This window comes from Mus pahari, chromosome 1 (assembly GCF_900095145.1).
Source record: "Mus pahari chromosome 1, PAHARI_EIJ_v1.1, whole genome shotgun sequence".
Classification (NCBI taxonomy): Eukaryota; Metazoa; Chordata; class Mammalia; order Rodentia; family Muridae; genus Mus; species Mus pahari.
Genome location: NC_034590.1, coordinates 158641 through 175983, shown reverse-complemented (window position 1 = coordinate 175983; position 17343 = coordinate 158641). Strand labels below are relative to the sequence as shown.

General features: G+C 49.7%; 1 protein-coding gene across 1 annotated transcript in view; it reads right to left on the bottom strand.

Moving 5' to 3' along the window:
* Positions 1 to 232: 232 nt before the first annotated feature.
* Positions 233 to 17343, bottom strand: part of Coq8b (coenzyme Q8B) — a 26656-nt gene continuing 9545 nt past the window's right edge. The window contains exons 7-15 of the mRNA XM_021198011.1: positions 17072 to 17157; positions 15082 to 15222; positions 14902 to 14983; positions 13695 to 13788; positions 8095 to 8236; positions 7863 to 7970; positions 6035 to 6100; positions 1477 to 1563; positions 233 to 957 (exon numbers count right to left, since the gene is read on the bottom strand). Of these exons, the coding sequence (XP_021053670.1) occupies positions 655 to 957; positions 1477 to 1563; positions 6035 to 6100; positions 7863 to 7970; positions 8095 to 8236; positions 13695 to 13788; positions 14902 to 14983; positions 15082 to 15222; positions 17072 to 17157 (1109 nt within the window). The 3' untranslated portion in view covers positions 233 to 654. The remainder of the gene's footprint in view (positions 958 to 1476; positions 1564 to 6034; positions 6101 to 7862; positions 7971 to 8094; positions 8237 to 13694; positions 13789 to 14901; positions 14984 to 15081; positions 15223 to 17071; positions 17158 to 17343) is intronic.

The following is a 17343-nucleotide window of genomic DNA, read 5'->3' as shown; positions in this document are numbered from 1 at the left end:
AGGAACAGGAGGGAGCCTGAAGCTGGGGGTGGGGGGCGAGTATGTGATAGAAGGGTACTTCTCAGCTGCCACAGCCCTTGGAGCAGGTGGTCAGCACGTGGGGGGGGGGGGCGGAGGAGGTTCCCCGCAACAGATGGCCCTAGACAAGGGGGTGGGGTGGGGGGTCTGGCCATCTGCACCTGGAGCCGCCTGTGAGCTCCTCCCCCTTAGCACCGAGGGAAAAGAGCTGGGGGCAGGGAAAGGGTGCCTTTATTCGGAGGGAAGGATCAGCACCCACCCCCATCCTCCAATACACAGGCTGGAACCCGGGAAGAAGGCAGCTGGTAGAGGAGCAAGGGAGGCAAAGGTGAAGACCGCCTCCAACAGCCACCATCTCCCTTTTCGCCTGCGGACCCTGGAAGACCTGGGGCCGAGGGGCGCCTCCTTCACATGAGAGTGAACCCAAGGCTCACTTAGATGGTGGCAGGATTCTGCTGACTCCTACCCTCAGAATTCAAGGTTGCTCACAGGATCAGGGTGCTAACTCCAGGGGCTCAAAGATCCAAGGCAAGAAACTAGGTTCTGGGGACCAGGACCGAGGAGGGGACCGCCCGCTGTGGGGCTGGTATCCCTGGATGGAATCTGTCATGGTGGGGTCGGCAGGGAGATCCCTAGTCAGGAGGCTGCTGGCAGTGGCAGAGTCTGGCGACTGGCCCAGTAGCGGTGGTAGGTATCTTGGAAGAGGTCCCGGCAGGCGATGTGGGCGTGGAGACGTGCACAGGCTAAGAAAGCCCCAGCTAGCTTGCGGTGTAGAGCATAGGTCTCCTCAGGCGGTGGGCGCAGCCGGTGCCGAAGCAACACCGGGATGAGGCCCTGTATTCGGCGAGCAGTCTCTCCAGCCCCAAAGTCGTAGGGGCCTGAGGCAGCAAAGGGCTCCCCCAGGATCATCACTGCCTCGACGTGGGCGTCAGAGAATGCCTAGGGTGGGGATGGCAGATGCATCCAGACAGACATCATGTCCTCTGATTACTTCTGAAGAGGCAAGCTGCAAGGGCTGCCGCGTGACTCACTAGTAGAGCTTGCCTAGAATTCACCAGTGAGGGCCTGGGGGGCGTGGCTCAGTGCTGGAAGGTTTGCATTGCTGGCCCAAGATCCCCTGGGAGTAGTAAGTAATCACCCCCGACCCACAGCGCCCCCTGTCTCCAGGAGCCCCTGCTTTCTTCAGGCAAGTAACCCCTCTATTCCTCAAACCCAGGGTCTCCAGAATAGATGAATAGTGCCTGCCCCACTTAGTGGATACACCCTCCATTTCACCCCGGGGCTCCTCAGTATAAGCTAGTGCATTTAGTAATCTCACTGCCCTGGGATAGAGGTCTCTACCTCCCCCAGACCCCCATCCTTTCTCCAGTTGTTTAGTAGAGCTATGCGGCTCATCTGCTCCCAAAAGAAAACACAGCCACAAACACACCAGCCCCCTTCTGCTCAGGGGCAACCAACCTTGGTTTCAAAGCCTGTAAGGAACTTGAGGTCCTGGGATTTCTGTAGAACTCGATCCCTGTCTCCATCTGCTGCAGCCTTCACCACCTAGAATGTCAGAGGACAAAGGCCACGGTGGGTCAAGGGAGGCTTGGGGGTCTTGTTTTTGTTTTGGGGCAGAGTCTGAGACAGCCTACACTATCTTGGACTCACTGTGTAGTGAGGATGACCAGGATCTTCCTGCCCCCACTAGCTCGGATTTGAAGGCTTAGGGGTCTGTACCATCACACCAGGCTACAAGGGAGGGTCTAGATAACAGGAAATGCTAGCCAGAAGGGTAGAGCAGTGCTTATCTACCATCCTAGTACTCAGGAGGCAGGCTCACGATTATGAGTTCAAAGCCAGCCTGGAGACCAAGGAACACTGTTGAGGAGAGGAAGAAGCGAGGGAGAGAAGAGAGGAGGAGATACTTGGCCCAACCTGGATCACCTCCTTTTTCTCTACCTGAGTACCCTTGAACCTGGAAGCTTCCATCTCCCTACTCTTGTCTCCCTCAGGAGAGCCTGCAGGGAGAAACGGTCAGGGGCTCTGCCATCCTTTGGGAATGCAGACCTGTCTGGGTGCTGCCACATGGGTGGCCCAGAGTCGAGTGTCACGTCTGTTTATGGCTCCAGACACTAGACAAGGATGGAATGGATCCTAGGTTGCCTGAGGGCCATCTTCCCCGCTGGACTCTGAGCTGGGTGCAGCAGCACTGACCATGAGACAAGGCACTCAGGATGCTTGCTGTAGAGCTCAGTTGCTGTCCAGGCCTGCAGAGGCGGGCACTGAAGCGCCACAGCTCCCTTGGCTTTAGAGGACTCGAGATAAGCTGTAGCTGGGTCTCTGCCTTCTCAGTCTGTGGAACGGGTTCTGCATGGGGTCACTGTGACTGGAAAGGAAATATCTGTCGCACTGGGGACTACTTTTGCTGTCACTGGGTGCCAGGGTCCCTGTGCACGAGAGGCAGGCTCAGAGCAGGGAGAGGAAGGAAACTGTCCAGCCAGCCCCGACCCACTGTACCACACTGCCTTTGGGAGGTGGCCTGGGATATGGACCTATTAATTCTGCTATAGATCCCCCTGCCTGTGACTTGTCTGGTCATCTGTTAGGGTTCCACAGAAATGGGCTGATTTTCTTTTTTTAAAGGGAGTCCAGCTGATAAAGGTGCTGACAAGTCAGATGACCTGAATTTGGTCCACAGGCCCCACTGACTCTGGCAGATTTTCCCCTGACCTCTCAATGTGTCTCCATGGTGCATGAGGGCATGTGTGTACACATGTGTGTATGTGTGTGTACATGTACCTATATGCATGCACACACACAAAAACAAGCAAACAAATAAATAGGGTCTCCATATGAAACCCAGGCTGGCCTTGAACTCATGATTCTCCTGTCCTGTTTGAGCATCCCAAGCACTCTGATTATAGGCCACCCCATCCAACGAAAAATGGTTTGTTTTTGTTTTAATTGGAAGAGGTTAAGGTAACCCAAGTTTTGGGAACGCAATGTTGATAAGAGATGGGGTGGTTCAAGTACTCGTGGAGGCCTTGGCTTTGTGCCTCAAATGTCCTATGTGCATGTGAGTGTGGGGTGTGGGCGTGGTGTTATATGTCACTGGGTCTTTGTCCTTGTCAACAGCTAGGGGTGCTCTTAAAAGTTCTCAGGCCAGAGCCTTCAGCCTTGTCTCAGACATTTTTCTCCTCTGTCTTCAAGGCCATTTGCGCCGTGGCCCTATGTCTACGTGGTCTCCCTCCAGGGAGCTCCTCTGTAACTTCTCACAGCTCCCCTGGGCTCAGGAGGTGAGAAAGGCTACTACAGAGGGGCCCAAGGCAGGGCCCAGGATGTCTTGGCTCCACCCAACTCCTGCCTGTTCAATCAGAATACAAGTTTTCTTCTTCAGACCCCTGTGTGAAGGACAAAGAAGGGCTCTTGGTGCCCTGCTTGCTGGTGGATATGAGCCCTTATGGGGGTTGGGTGCTGAGGTTTGGTGTGGCAGTTTGGGAAAGTATGGCTTCACAGGCTCATATGTTTGAATAGTGAACACTTGGCCCCCAGTTGGTGGAACTGTTTGAGAAGGACTAGGGGTATGGTCTTGTTGAAGGAGGTGTGTTACTGGGCGTGACTTTTCAAAAGCCGATAGGAGGCTGGACTAGCTCTCTCTGCCTCCTGCCTGGAGATCAAATAGGAGCTCTTGGTTACTGCTACAGTGCCAACCTGGGTGCTGCCATGTTCCTGCCTCCATGGGTCATGGACTCACCCAAGCACACGCTTTCTTTTACAAGTGGCCTCAGTCATGGTGTCTCTTCACAGCACTAGGACCGTGACTGAGACCCTGGTCCTCTGTATGACCAACAAGTGCTCTAACCACTGAGCCATCTCTCTGGCCCTAAAATGACCATGAATCTTCAGAAGCATCACCACGCACAGAGGACTTTCCTAACTCCCTCTGTGGTCACTGGAGAATGGTCCCACAGGCTCAGATACTTGATGCTAGGTCATCAGAGAGTGGAACTCTTTGAAAGGATTAGAAAGATTAAGAGAGGGCTGGTGAGATGGCTCAGCGGATAAGAGCACTGACTGCTCTTCCAAAGGTCCTGAGTTCAAATCCCAGCAACCACGTGGTGGCTCACAACCACCTATAATGAGATCTGACACCCTCTTCTGGTGTGTCTGAAGACAGCTACAGTGTACTTAGATATAACAAATAAATCTTTGGGCTGAAGTGAGCAGAGACTGAGCAAGCAGGGTTGACCGGAGCAAGCAGAGGTTCTAAATCCAATTCCCAACAACCACATGAAGGCTCATAACCATCTGTACATCTACAGTGTACTCATATACATAAAATAAATAAATAAATCTTAAAAAAAAAAAAAAGATTAAGAGATGTTGTCAGAGTAGGTGTGGCCTTGTTGGAAGAAACATGTCACAAAGGGGTGGGTGGGGGGTGGGTTTGACATGTCAAAAGCCCATGCCAGGCCCTGTCTGTCTGTCTCTGTCTGTGGATCAGGATATAGCTCAAGCACACCTGTTTGCCCCCATGCTTCCTGCCATGATAATAGACCAAGCCCTTGGAACAGTAGTCAAGCCCCCAATTAAATGCTTTCCTTTGTAAGAGTTGCCTTGGTCATGGTGTCTCTTTGCAACAATGGAACAGTGACTAAACACCTTTTTTTGGTTGTTTTTGTTTTTTTGAGACAGGGTTTCTCTGTATAGTCCTGGCTGTCCTGGAACTCACTCTGTAGACCAGGCTGGCCTCGAACTCAGAAATCCGCCTGCCTCTGCCTCCCAAGTGCTGGGATTGAGGGCTTGCGCCACCACTGCCTGGCTTGACTAAACACCTCTTGACCTTTGAAAGTTTATCTGGATATCCATTTAGCCTCTTCCTGATTGGTCCTGTGCATCTCTTAGCTCTCAGTTCAATGTCTCCTCCTCCAGAAAGCCTTCCTTGAATCCTCAAGCTGGGACAGGTTCCTCTACATTTTCACAATGCTTTCTATTCCCTCAGCCTAGCCCTGAGTCCTCTGTGCCCTTACTGCCTGTGGTGGTTTGTATATGCTTTGCCCAGGAAGTGGCACTATTAGGAGGTGTGGCCTTGTTGGAGGAAGTCTGTCATTGTGAGGATGGATCATGAGATCCTCCTCCTATCATCCTGCAAGTCAGTTTCTTCTCCAGCACCATGCCTGCCTGCGCAAGAGTTGCCTTGGTCATGTCTCTTTGCAGCAATGGAAACCCTAACTAAGACACTGTCCCACTGCTGTGGCACACAGACTGAACTCTATCACCAGTATCATCCAGAAGAGAGCTGGGCACCAAGGGGCAGTCAGAGAATGTCGGACTGACAACTAGATGAATGGGAAGCCCAAGCCGAGTAGACACAGGTGGGCTGATCTGTGCAGCCGCTGCTGCTCACTGACTGACTTGGGAGGGAGAAAGGGAAGAACAAAGCCAGTGAGGAAGCATCCCCTGAAGGGCGCCAGCTTCCTGAGGTGCAGGCTGGATGCCAGGGTAGCCCAGACCACTTACCACTCGCAGGCCTGCTGGGATTGGACAGTCTGTCTCTAAGCTCAGTTACATCGCCTGTCTGTAATGGGGTTCTGCCACTTGGCCACATGCTTTCTGTTTTCTTTTTTTTTTTTTAAGATTTATTTATTATATGTAAGTATACTGTAGCTGTCTTCTGACACTCCAGAAGAGCAAGTCAGATCTCATTACAGATGGTTGTGAGCCACCATTGGTTGCTGGGAATTGAACTCAGGACCTCTGGAAGAGCAGCCAGTGCTCTTAACCCGCTGAGCCATCTCCAGCCCCAGCCCTGGCCACTTTCAAACAGATGGTACTTGTAATATTACTAAGTGGTGGGAGTCGCTAGTTGTTATTACTGTTACTATAATGGAGTCTCACCATGTAGCCCTGGCTGGCCTGGAGCTCACAGGTTCACCTGCCTTTGCCTCCTCTTCCTCAGTGCATGGCAGCAAGTACTTTACTGTGGCCCATCTCAAAGCCCTGCCCCTTCAGAAGCCACAAGGTTTGTGCTCACCTCAATATAATGGTCCGTGAACTCTGTCCCAAAGGCCCGGCTTGCACCGAAATCCAGTAGAGTCACCTAAAACAATGCATGACAAACAACAGAATGTGGGGAGCTGTTACCATTCCCACTGCTGACTGGAGCGGCCAGGACCCTTCCCTCTTCCTCTCTCCCACAGCCCCATCCCTGCTGTTGAAAAACACCTCTAGACCCTCATTGGTGATCACAGGCAAACACTGTATCAGTGAGTCACACCCCCAGCCCCTGTGTGCGGCTACACTCTGTGGTTGAGCCACATCCCAGGCCACCCACTGGTACATTCTAGGCAGGTGCTTTAAGTCTGAACTTTAGGGACTGGAAAGATGGCTCAGTGGTTAAGAGTACTGACTGCTCTTCCAAAGGTCCTAAGTTCAAATCCCAGCACCCACATGGTGGCTGACAACCATCTGTAGTGGGATCTGACGCCCTCTTCTGGTGCTGTCTGAGACAGCTACAGTGCACGTAGATACAATAATAATAAATCTTTAAGAAAAAAAGACTGAACTTCAGTGCTAGCTTTCTGTTGTCAGGTTTTTTGTTTTCATTTTTGTTTTGTTTTGTTTTGCTTTGATTTGAAACCGGGTTTCACGACAATAGTCCAGGCTGCCTCTGCCTCCAGGCTACTAGGATTAAAAGTGGGTGCCTCCACACCTAGCTTATTTGCCTTTAATACAAATCTTGGGCCTGTAAGATACCCCAGAGAGTGAAATATCCGAGAAATTAAATGAATACCCACAAATCCTACCAATCAGCTTAAAGTATGATTACTACCCCACACAGATTTATCCTCCCTCATCCGTATACTCCCAGGACCCTCTCCAAGGTTACTACTTGCCCGAAACTAATATCAGTTTCCTCGAACTGTAGAGATGACTCACTGGCTGGTCTTTCAGAGGACTTGGGTTTGATTCCCAGCACCCACATAGTGGCTGACAGCTGTCTGTAATTTCAGTTCCAGGGGATCCAATGCCCTCTTCTGGTCTCCTCAGTCAATGAACACACATCGTGCACAGACACATATGCAAAGTACCCTTACACATAAAATAGTAAAATGATAAATTTAAAAATTAAGTTTCCTAAAATTCCCATGAATATCTTCTACATCGATATGGAGGCACAGAACATATCTAGTAATAGTTCCATAATTTATTAAAGGCTTATATATACAGAGACGCCAAGCCTGGAGATAAATATCTGCAATTCCAGCTGAAGCAGAAGGATTAGGAATTTAGCACCAGCTTGGGCTATACAGTGAGACCCTGCTCTCAGAAGACTTCCAATAGTGTTGACTGTTATTTATACTTTGGACCTACATGGCTTGTAGGTTTCTCTATCATGGTATTAGTTCTGGTTCATCTTTTTGGTCTATTTATATTTTAGAAAGATCCATTATATGTGGATGCATGCTCTGCCTACATGTATTTCTGTGCACCACTTGCATGCCTGGTGCCACAGAGGTAGAAGAGGGCATTGGAATCCCCTAGAATTGGAGTTACAGATGGTTGTGAGCCACCACGTGGATGCTGGGAAGTGACTCATGTCCTTCTGTAAGATAACCACTGAGTCATCCCTCCAACCCACCTTTTGCATTTATTATGTATTGTGTTATTATATATTACATTATGTGTGGCCCATGTGCAGAGGTCAGATGATATTCCTTCCCCCACCTTCCTGGGGACCGATGTTAGGGTCATCAGGCTTGGTAGCGTCTTTACCCACGGAGCCATCTCTCTGGCCCTTGGGGAAATGGTCTGTATAGCATCTAGCCAGTGTACCCTGATCCATATCATAAAGAACCAACCTGGTGGCTGGAGGTATCATACAGGAAGTTGGCCCAGTTGGGATCAGTCTGCATGAATCTGAACTCAAACAGTTCCCGCAGACACAACCTCAGGAGCTGGAAGCAAATCTGGAGGAACAAGAAGAGGACATGCCAGTGAGGGACACGCCGGTGAGGTGTCCTGCCCACCCTCCTGCCTGGGAAAGAAAGTGAGCGCCTGGCTCTTCCGGGTTCCGTTCCACAGGAGAGGTACCTGATTCCGGATGTCCTGGCTCAGGCCCTGGCACTGGTCTAGAGGGATTCCCCCAGCCAGCTCCATGCCCAGCACCCGTGTAGTGCATAGCTCCTGCACCACAGCTGGCACTCGGAAGAAGGGGTCGTCAGCCAAGAGCTTCCTGGGACAGGAAAAGGGCAAGGGATGAGAGACTTCATGCTTTAGAGCCCAGAGGCTTGGTTTGAGCTGGCCCATTTGCCTGAGAAGCCCTTCAGGCCATCTTGTTGTAGGCTTTCCTCCCCTCCCTCCAGTCCCCTTCTCTGGCTTGGCTGCCTTGGGTGACAGCCAATACCTGGCTGGACTGGCATTTAACAGACACTGTAGAACTGAGTAGTCTTTTAACTGGGTGTAGCTGGAGACCCAGTTACTACTTCCCCCCTACTAACCCTTCTGACCCTCTTCTGGTTACTCGACGATGAGCTCAGAGTATTTAGTTCACACATCACTTTAAAAAATAACTGCTGGGCGTGGTAGCACACACCTTTAATCCCAGCACTCAGAGGCAGAGGCAAGTGGATTTCTGAGTTTGAGGCCAGCCTGGTCTACAGAGTGAGTTCCAGGACAGCCAGGGCTATACAGAGAAACCCTGTCTTGAAAAAACAAAAAAACAAAAATAAAAAATAACTATTTTATGACCAGTGAGATGGCTTAGAGGATAAAGGCACTTGTCCCAAAGCATATGACTTTTTGATCTCAGGGCCCACATATTCTTAAAAGTTGTCCTCTGATTCCCACATATGTGCAACAACATTTGTACACTGGCATGTACACACACATACTAAGTAATAAACATTATAAATTTTTTATTGAAGAGTTTTTACTCTATGGCTCTACAGTGATAATCACTGGTCACTCCTTGGGGTCACTAGAGAATCCTATTTCAACATTTCAGTTACTTGTGGTAAACCTTGGTCTAAAAATATTAAATGGAGAATTCTAAGCTGGACATGGTAGTGTGTGTCTATAAACCTAGCATTGGAGAATCAGAGCCAACTCCTGTGACACAGCATGTTTCAGGCCAGCCAGGGTACATAAGATTCTGTTTCACAAAACAATCAAGAGAAAAGGGGGCAGGTGGGCTAGAGAGATGGTTCAGTGGTTAAGAGCACTGGCTACTCTTATAGAGGACCTGGGTTCCCAAAATGGTGGCTCACAATCTGTTAACTCCAGTTCCAGGAAATCTGATGCCCTCTTCTGGCCTCTGAGAGTACTGCATGTACATGGTGCACACACATACACACAAGCAAAACATCCATATAATAAAAAGAAATCTCAATTTAAAAAAATTCCAGAAGTAAGAGCTGTCTTTAAGTGAGAAGATAAAATGCTCAGGTTCAATGAAGAGAATAAAAAATGCCACAGCCCATCAAGATTCTTAGTGTGTGGGGGGGGGGATGGAGAGATGGCTCAGTGGTTAAAGCACTACTGCTCTTCCAGAGGTCCTGAGTTCAATTCCCAGCAACCACATGGTGGCTCACAACCATCTATAATGAGATCTGGTGCCCTCTTCCGCTGTGTCTTCTACAGTGTACTCACATACATAAAATAAATAATCTTTTACTCCCCAATCACAGGAGCAGAATTTATAGAATATATAATATACAGGAAAATAAATGTCTCTGTGGCTCTCAAAAAAAAATCTTTTTAAAAAGAAATATTAGTGAGAACCAATCTATGCATGAAATCATGGCAAAGAAAGAAGAAATCAGTGCCAGTTTTACCACAAACTGTTAAGAGGTACTCCCACTGTGTGAGACAAATGCATGGGTAAGGTGACTGAAGCACCCTGTGAAGTGGAGCAGGCTTGCAGTCCCTGCATGCGAAGGCTGAGGCAGGAGGATGACAGTTTGAACAAAGGTGGAAAGATCCCTGGAACACAAGTCTTTCTAGTGGCATACGCCTGCTGTAGCAGGGAACTCTGTGCCTAGCCTGTGGGGTTGATCCCACCATAGGTACAGGGAAAACAGTCTACATAGGATGGGGACCAACTGAGCCTCAGGCATCCACTGGGGTGTCTAGGGCTGTGTCCCTGTACATGTAGGAGGGTCCTGGACTCTAGACAGTAGTAATAAATAAAGTGGAGGCTCCATCTCTGACCCAGACGTGGTGGTACACAGCTGCAGTCCCAGCAACTGGGAGGTAGAGGCAGGAAGTACATGAATGGTACACAGGGTGTATCATACTTCCATTCCATTTCAGCAGATTGACTGTTGCAGTAATATGGTGGCAGTGTTTCCTGTCATGTAATAGTCTGCCATTAAGACCTAGGTGTGGTGGTACACATCTGAACTCTGAGAGGCAGAGTTCAAGGGTATCCTCAGCTACATAGGGAGTTTGAGGCCAGTCTGGGCTACATGGCATTCTATGTTCAAAACCAAGGGGCCAAGGAGACAACTCCATTAGAAAAGGGCTTACCACATAAGCATGGGGACTCCTGTTTTACTACCAGAACCTACAAAAGTTAGGAGGGGCACAACTGTAATCCCAGCCATGGGGAAGCAGCAACAGCTGGATCCTTGGGGCTCCATGGCCAGCCGGCCCAGTCTGTGTCCAGTTCTGGGCCAGAGAGAGGTTCTGTCTCAAGGAACAGATGGAGACCTAAGTGAGGCTGTTCTCTGGCCTCCACATGCCTTGCACAGCAGGTGAGAAGTTGAGTGTGGCCCGACCTGTGGGGATGCTGGGAACAGGCAGATGGGCAACCAGCAGGGGCATGCATACAAAGGCTTCAGGGGACCCTGGGAGAATGTCCTCAGGTCTTGCTCTGGCCTGTCACCTGGCATCACTCTGCCTTGCGGGGTCCTTCTTTGGGTTGGTAAGTAGTCCTAGTTTATGAGCTAACAGTGGCCCTGCTTCTCAAAGGCCAGGCTGCACTGAGCACTACCAGCACCCCTAGGAGAGCTCTCTCCTGAGGCTGCTGAACGGAATCAGGCCCATTCACAGCAGGGTCCAGACACATGCCTTGCATGACTCTTGTCTGGACGGCCTCCTCCCTGTCACCTGAGTTTGGCATGCTGGGAGACATAGCTGACTTGTGAGCCTTACTGTAAGGTTCTTCTCTAGGTGTCTCTTTTTATTTTGTTTTGTTGAATTGCTTTTTTGAGATGGTGTCTCATGTAGCCCAGGCTGGCCTCAAACTCAGTTACATTCCTGAGGATGACCTTGAACTTCTTCTGGCTTCTACCTCTTGAGTGCTAGGGTTATAGGCATGAGCCACCATACCAGGCTTGAGGGGTGCCGAGGAGCAGCCTCAGAGCGTGACTGATGCAGGCTACGTAAGCATCAACTAAGCTACACCCTCAGACTTGAGTTGTCCTTAATTGTTGTGCATGGTCATAACCCCAAGATACAGCCACACTGTTCTCCATTAGCTGCAATTAGCAGTGGAGAGGCAGAGGCAGCAGGATCAGCACAAAGCCGGCACAGCCACGTCGTGAGTTCCAGACGTGCTGGGGCTACAGACTGAAATCCTACTCAAAAAAAAAGGGGGGGACATGGGGAGGGACTTGGTTAGTGGCTTGACAGTTTGGGAGCACGTCTGCTGTTCTTCTAAAAGACTCAAGAAGTTCTGGTCCCAGCACCCATATTGGGTGGCTCACAATTGCCTGTAACTCCAGGGGAGTCCAAAGTCTCACATATATTTAAAATAATTAAAATAAATAAAAATTTTAAAAAACAGAGATTCGACCAGTAGTATTGCAAACACCATGATAGCCAGGTCTAGCGCACGCCTGTAATCGCAGCACACGGGAGGCAGAGTCAGAATGACTGATGCAAGTTCGAGGTCAGCCAGGGGTACACAGTGAGATCCTATCTCAAAAACAAAAACAAAAACAAAACCCACCGTAACTTATTTATCCACCTTGATGGACAGATTTCATAGATCTAGGTTTCCAGGCTGGGACTTGCACACATTGGTGCTCTGAGCATTCTAGAAATTTCTGATGGTATACAACAGTATAAATGTCCACACAGAATTTATCAAGGAGGCCAGCGGTGGGGTTGCTGGGTATGGGAAAATAGAGGTGTTTTAGGGGCTGAGGACATGGCTCAGCAGGTAAGCCGCTTGCCACACGGCATAAGGGTCTGATCCCCAGAGCCATGTAAAACAGTCACAAGTGACAGCAAGTCCTGTCACCCCTGCACCAAGGAGGTGGGTACAGGAGGACCCGCAGCTTGCTGGCTAGCCAGCCTAGCAAAACCAGGGGTCTAGGTTCAGTAAGAGATGCTATCTAAAAAATAAGGCTGGCCGGGCGGTGGTGGTGGTGCACGCCTTTAATCCCAGCACTTGGGAGGCAGAGGAGGCCAGCCTGGTCTACAGAGTGAGTTCCAAGACAGCCAAGGCTACGCAGAGAAACCCTGACTCGAAGAACCAAAAAATAAAAATAAAAATAAAAATAATAAAAATTAAAGCCGGGCGTGGTGGCGCACGCCTTTAATCTCAGCACTTGGGAGGCAGAGGCAGGCGGATTTCTGAGTTCGAGGCCAGCCTGGTCTACAGAGTGAGTTTCAGCCAGGGCTACACAGAGAAACCCTGTTTCGAAAAACCAATAATAATAATAATAATAATAATAATAATAATAATAATAATAATAAGGTTGAGGGGCATGAAAGGTTAAACGCCCTGGATGCTCTTCCAGAGGGTGCAGGTTTGATTCCCAACATCCATGGTGGCTCACAGCCATCTATAAACTCAACACCCTCTTCTGGTCTGTGTGGGTATTGCATGCATATGGTGCTTAGACATATGCAGGCGAAAAATCAAAACACAAAACAAACTAAAAATAAATGGGGGTGGGGGTGAGGGAGAGGTTAGAGAGATGGCTCAGTGGTTAAGAGCACTGATTAGCACCTCCAAAGGTCCTAAGTTCAAGTCTCAGCAACCACATGGTGGTTCACAACCATCTATAAGGGAATCTAATGCCCTCTTCTGGTGTGTCTGAAGACAGCTACAGTGCCCTCACATATATAAAATAAATCAATCAAGAAAAAAATTTTCTTTTTTTTACAATTTTTTTTTGGGGGGTTGTTGTTATTTTGAAACAAGGTTTCACTGTGTAGCCCTGGCTGGCCTGGAACTCCCTAATGTAGATGAGGCTGGGCTTCAACTCACAGAAATCCCCTTGCCTCTGATTGCCAAGTGGTAAGATTAGAGGTGGATAGCACTATACTCGGTTTAAATTAAAATTTAAAAATAAATTAAGGTTGAGCTGGCATGGTAACACACGCCTTTAATCTCAGCACTTGGGAAACAGAGACAGGTGGATCTCTGTGAGTTCAAGGTCCATGCCAGCCAGAGCCACAGAGTGAGACGGTAACACTGTTTCTCTGCCTGTGGTGTAGAAGGACAGTCTAGAGTTGGTGTTCTCTCCCTACTGCTGCAGGGTGCGGATCCCATTCTGACCCCTCTGCAGTTAGCAGGTCTATCTGAATTTCAGGGTGCAGCTGAGCTCCTTTGTGAGACCAGAGCAGAGATGCATTTGACAGAGACCTTGCAAGAATAGGGAAGTCTGCCGTTCCAGAGCTTAGCGAGTACCACACCCATCCCAGCCCAGGAGAGAGCTGCAGGGGTGTCAGCTTACCTGAAGGTCTGGGCACAGGCCGCTTCTCTGCGGTAGTCACATTCCCAAGCCAGCTCTTGCTGCAAGGTCTGCAGGCTCTGCTCAGCAAACAGGCCTGGGAGGGGAGGGTATGGCTGCCATGGTGGCTGAGGGTAGCCGTCTGCCCCGCCTGAACCCTCGGGCTCCCTGCCTGTGCCTTCACTGGCCCCTCACACATTTCTTTCTAAGTCTCTCACTGTCCCACACACCTTCGCTTAGACTTCTACTCCCCCCCCTCGTTCTTCATTCATCCTCCTCCCCCCCCCCTTTTAAAGACAGGCTCTTATGTAGTCCAGGCTGGCCTCCAACTCAGTAAGTAGCCAAGGCTGGTCTTGACCTCCTGATCCTCCTGCTTCTATCTCCCAAATCCTGGATCACAGACTTGCTTCAATGCTTGGCTTTACATTTGAGATAGTCTCTCTGTCTCTGTGTAGTCCAGAGTTGACCATAACTTTTGGCAATCCTCCTGTCTCAGATTCCCCAGTGCTAAGGTTATAGTGTGAGTCACCAGACCCAGTTTACCCATCTCATCTGAGATTCACCTTCCCTCTGTCTTTCCCAGAACTGTGGTCTCTGTGGAAGTCTGTCTCCTGGGCTTGGCTCTGTTACAGGAACTGTCCCAGCCCCCAGCCAGGAGCAGCTCTTTTCACTGGCCATTTATTTAGCCAAGGATAACCTTGAACATATGATCTTCCTATCTTCCCCGCCTGAGCATGGCGGTCCTATGTGTTTTACCACACCCTATTTGGTACCAGAGATCAACCCAGGGCCTCGAGCCTGCCAGACAAGCACTCTATCGAGCTACACCCGCAGCCATCTCCCCTCGTTTCTGCCTGTCGCCCTGCTACTCTCTCTACTTCCTTTCTTCCACAAGCACACCTTGCTCTGTCTATAGGTCATCTTCATGCGACCCAACACAGATATGCTGCATACCAAGTCGTTTCTTCTGCTTCTGTGGTTCTCCTGCAGACTGCACACCTGTCTGTCTATCTGTCTGTCTGTGCATTTGATCTGGGCTTGTTTCTGTGTAGCTATGTCACATACACTCATTCTCTCTGAACTTCCCCTGCTTGGCATCCTCCTGTCACCTGTGTGAGGTTTGTACACCTACAATGTGTCTCTCTTCAGTCTAGCCCCACCTCCTCTCTTTAAGCATCCCTCCCTTGGTGGGGACAGTGGGACATCTCACCCTCTGGCAGGCCCACACTCATTTTGAGCAAGGCCAACAGGTTCTCCACGTCACTCTGGATGCTCTGGGCAACACCTGGGTACTGTCAGGAGGAAGGGTGTGTGTGTGTGTGTCAGGAGTCACCCAAGCCTTGGGGACAGCACAGTGCCCACCCCAGGAGTTCCCAACCCCTTTGCTCACCTGTATCTTCACAGCTACCTCAGTACCATCCTTTAGCATGCCTTGGTGTACCTGCCCAATGGAGGCAGCAGCAAAGGGCACTTCCTCGAGGGAGGCCACCTTGTCTTGCCAGTCCTTGCCTAGCTCCTCTTCTAGAACTCTCTGAAAAGAGCAAGCATGACAGTTACTATCATGGTTCCAGGCAGCTGACCTCAGTCCCTGTACTGGTGGTGTACTGTGTTAGTTAGGGAGCAGGTGGTGTTAACAGCCCTGGGGGTCACTCTTGGCTGATATATCGTTTCACAGATGTGGAAACTGAGGCCCAAGTGACCAACCAGTCAGGAGTGTTGCAGGATATTCTATCACACTGTGAACCTCGGAATTGTGTTATTTACTGAAAAGCCCTGTTTCCAGTTGTGGTGTGGCTCAGCCCTTAGCACACACCTTTAGTCCCTCTGGCTGGGCTACAGAGGGACCCTTACTACTCACTTTCAATCCCAAACAATGAAGGTAGAGTTAGTTTACAGAAGGAAGCACCCATGTTTGAAAGTGATGTCTAATTGACTGGCAGACAAAGTGACAAATCAGAGAAAGATTTGGCAGGACAGGACCGGTCCAGATCTCAGGAGAAGAGAGAGGAAAGGGAAGCAGCTTAAGGGAAGAAGACGAGAGTTCAGTGCAGGATACAGTAGTCTGTGGAGAGCAGGGCAGGAGAGTGGAGAGGGAGTGGAGCGGCCCAGAGAGGGGGAGGGAGGCAGTCTTACAAGGACGGCTGTACAGAGGCAGACTGAAGAGAGAACTAGACACAGGTAAAGACAAAATGAGCAAGAGAATGAGAAGGAGCCAGAAGATTAGAACAAACTGCTAGAGTTAGAGGCTAAGCAGAGGCAATTCAGAAGCTGAGAGAAGCCAGATTGAATCAGTCGGCTTCGAGAGGAGTTTGAGCAGAACAGCTGAGCTGAACCAGCCAGCCAGAGTTCAGAAAGAACAAGAAAGGGTGGTTTTTAACAGCATTATGTCTCCAGCTAAAAGTATTCTAGGCCTGCATTAGGTTGCACAGAAGCTGGGAGGTTCCAGGACTAGACCTAGGTTAGCAGGTGGGGGCCGTCAGCCTCAGAGACAACAATTACAACAGGAGGTTAACAGTTACAGTTACACAGGTGCCACTGTTTCATTTGGTCTTTGAGTGGAGGAAATCAAAGTAGATTTGTTTAGAAAAGTGAAAGTGAACTCCTAAGACTCAGAGGAGTCCCACCGAAGGAATACCTACCTTGGTTCTGTTTGTTTGTTTGTTTGTTTGTTTTTGAGGCAGGGTCTCACTGTGAGGTCCTGACTGGCCCGGAATATATTCTATAGACCAGGCTGGCTCCAAGCTCACAGAGATCCACCTTCCATTGTCTCCCGAGGGCAGGTATTAAAGGTGTGCTCCAGCACACCCAGGGAGATTGTTAATGAAGATTGATAACATTTCTGCTAGAGTCCTATAGTATTGAGGCTTTAAAAAACCATGATGAAGAGGTGCTTCCTTTTGCTTCTGGCGTGTTCATAGAGTGGCTCAGAGCTGTGGTGACTACCTGGTCACGCATGTAGCAAGGAGCTGAATCCAGCTGGAAGGCAGGTAGGTAGCTGGAGCTTAGGTCTTTATAGTTACATAATAGCTCCTGTCTTAGTGCCAGGCTCGATGGCATTCTATTTAAGGATAATGTCTCCTTCAGTTTTGCTTGTGTGTTTGAGATGGGATCTAAGGTAGCCCAGGCTAGCCTTGGATTTTTTTGTGTAGTTTGGGATGACCTTGAACTCCTGATCCTATGCTTCCATCTCTAACCGCCCGGACTTCACAGGTGTGTGTCATATGTCCTAGCATGATCATTTTAAATTAATCACAGCTCACACACGTTACTCATGTGTGTCAGCGTCAGGTCTAAGAACTTTATGTAATATAAACTCTTTTACAGATTATATGTTGAGCTATGTAATCCCACGTCAGCATCCATCCAAACTGGATACTCACCATCATCTGCCAGCGGGGCATAAAGTCGGCACTCTGTCGGACCCTCTCGAAGATTCGCTGAAGCTGGGGGCTGATAAAGCTGTTGTCTTGGGAGACAGTGGGATGAGGAGATTAGTGAGGAGGATGAGGAGGGTTCCTTGTGAACATCTGAAGTCAGGGGCTGCTGCTGGCTGGGTGGGGTGGGGTGGGTCAGGAGCTGGGGGTCATGCTGTACCCTGGATGCAGGTGGGTGGGGTAGGTCAGGAGCTGGGGGTCATGCTGTACCCTGGATG